The sequence below is a fragment of the Pan troglodytes genome, chromosome X, assembly GCF_028858775.2.
Source record: "Pan troglodytes isolate AG18354 chromosome X, NHGRI_mPanTro3-v2.0_pri, whole genome shotgun sequence".
In the NCBI taxonomy this organism is placed as follows: Eukaryota; Metazoa; Chordata; class Mammalia; order Primates; family Hominidae; genus Pan; species Pan troglodytes.
This window is the reverse complement of record NC_072421.2, coordinates 8,191,431-8,192,787: the sequence shown is the minus strand read 5'-3', so window position 1 is coordinate 8,192,787 and position 1,357 is coordinate 8,191,431. Positions and strand designations below refer to the sequence as shown.

The window sequence follows — 1,357 nt, the reverse complement described above, 5'->3', positions numbered from 1 at the left end:
CTCTACAGCAAATACCAAAAATACTAGCCAGGCATGGTGGTGTGCCCTATAGTCCCAGCTACTCAGGAAGCTGAGGTGGGAGGATCTCCTGAGTCCAGGAGGTCGAGGCTGCAGTGAGCAATGAATGCACCTCTGCACTCCAGCCTGGGCAACAGAACAAGACTCTGTCACAAAAAAAAAAAAAAAAAAAAAAAAAAAGGAAAAAGCAAAGAGCATGTACTGCATCTCAACAGCTGAAACACTTGACGCTTGGGTTACATTTTCTTTTGTTCTGTATTGTTTTGCTTTTGCTTTATGAAAATAACAACTACGACATTGCTATTCAAAATTCAGACCTTGAATCAGAAGCCGTGGCCTCACCTGAGAGCTTGTTACAAATGCAGATTATTGGGTACCCATTGCAGACCCACCAGATGAGAACCTGAACTTTTACAAGATCCCCAAGTGATTTGGCCACATCTAAAAGTTTAACAAGCACTACACTTCAAGAGACATGACAAGAAGGAAAACTGTCACATTTTGTGAATTTGTGCCAATGGTTCTTAAATTTGGCAACATATTTAAAATGGTCTTGCTCTTTCCGTTTCAGGTCGCAGCTGCGAAAGGAGCCGCCGCCATGTCTGCGCATCTGCAATGGATGGTCGTGCGGAACTGCTCCAGTTTCCTGATCAAGAGGAATAAGCAGACCTACAGCACTGAGCCCAATAACTTGAAGGCCCGCAATTCCTTCCGCTACAACGGACTGATTCACCGCAAGACTGTGGGCGTGGAGCCGGCAGCCGACGGCAAAGGTGTCGTGGTGGTCATTAAGCGGAGATCCGGCCAGCGGAAGCCTGCCACCTCCTATGTGCGGACCACCATCAACAAGAATGCTCGCGCCACGCTCAGCAGCATCAGACACATGATCCGCAAGAACAAGTACCGCCCCGACCTGCGCATGGCAGCCATCCGCAGGGCCAGAGCCATCCTGCGCAGCCAGAAGCCTGTGATGGTGAAGAGGAAGCGGACCCGCCCCACCAAGAGCTCCTGAGCCCCCTGCCCCCAGAGCAATAAAGTCAGCTGGCTTTCTCACCAAAAAAATAAATAAATAAAAAAAAAAAATAAAATGGTCTTATGGGATTTAATAAGAGATTTTGGTGGGTTGGTCTACCGATTTTTTTTCTGAGATGGAGTTTTGCTCTTGTCGCCCAGGCTGGAGTGCAGTGGTGCAATCACAGCTCACTGCAATCTCCGTCTCCCGGGTTCAAGTGATCCTCCTGCCTCAGCCTCCTGAGCAGCTGGGACTACAGGCGCACGTGACCACGCCCAGCTAATTTTTCTATTTTTAGTAGAGACGGGGTTTCACCGTGTTGCCCAG

The 1,357-nt window shown here is 48.8% G+C and overlaps 1 protein-coding gene across 1 annotated transcript; it reads left to right on the top strand.

Moving 5' to 3' along the window:
• Positions 1-576: 576 nt before the first annotated feature.
• On the top strand, positions 577-1,106 carry LOC465479 (large ribosomal subunit protein eL28-like). The gene has a single exon (XM_054676997.2). It carries the CDS (start codon positions 617-619, stop codon positions 1,028-1,030), a length of 414 nt encoding a protein of 137 aa, XP_054532972.1. The 5' UTR covers positions 577-616; the 3' UTR covers positions 1,031-1,106.
• Positions 1,107-1,357: the final 251 nt, after the last annotated feature.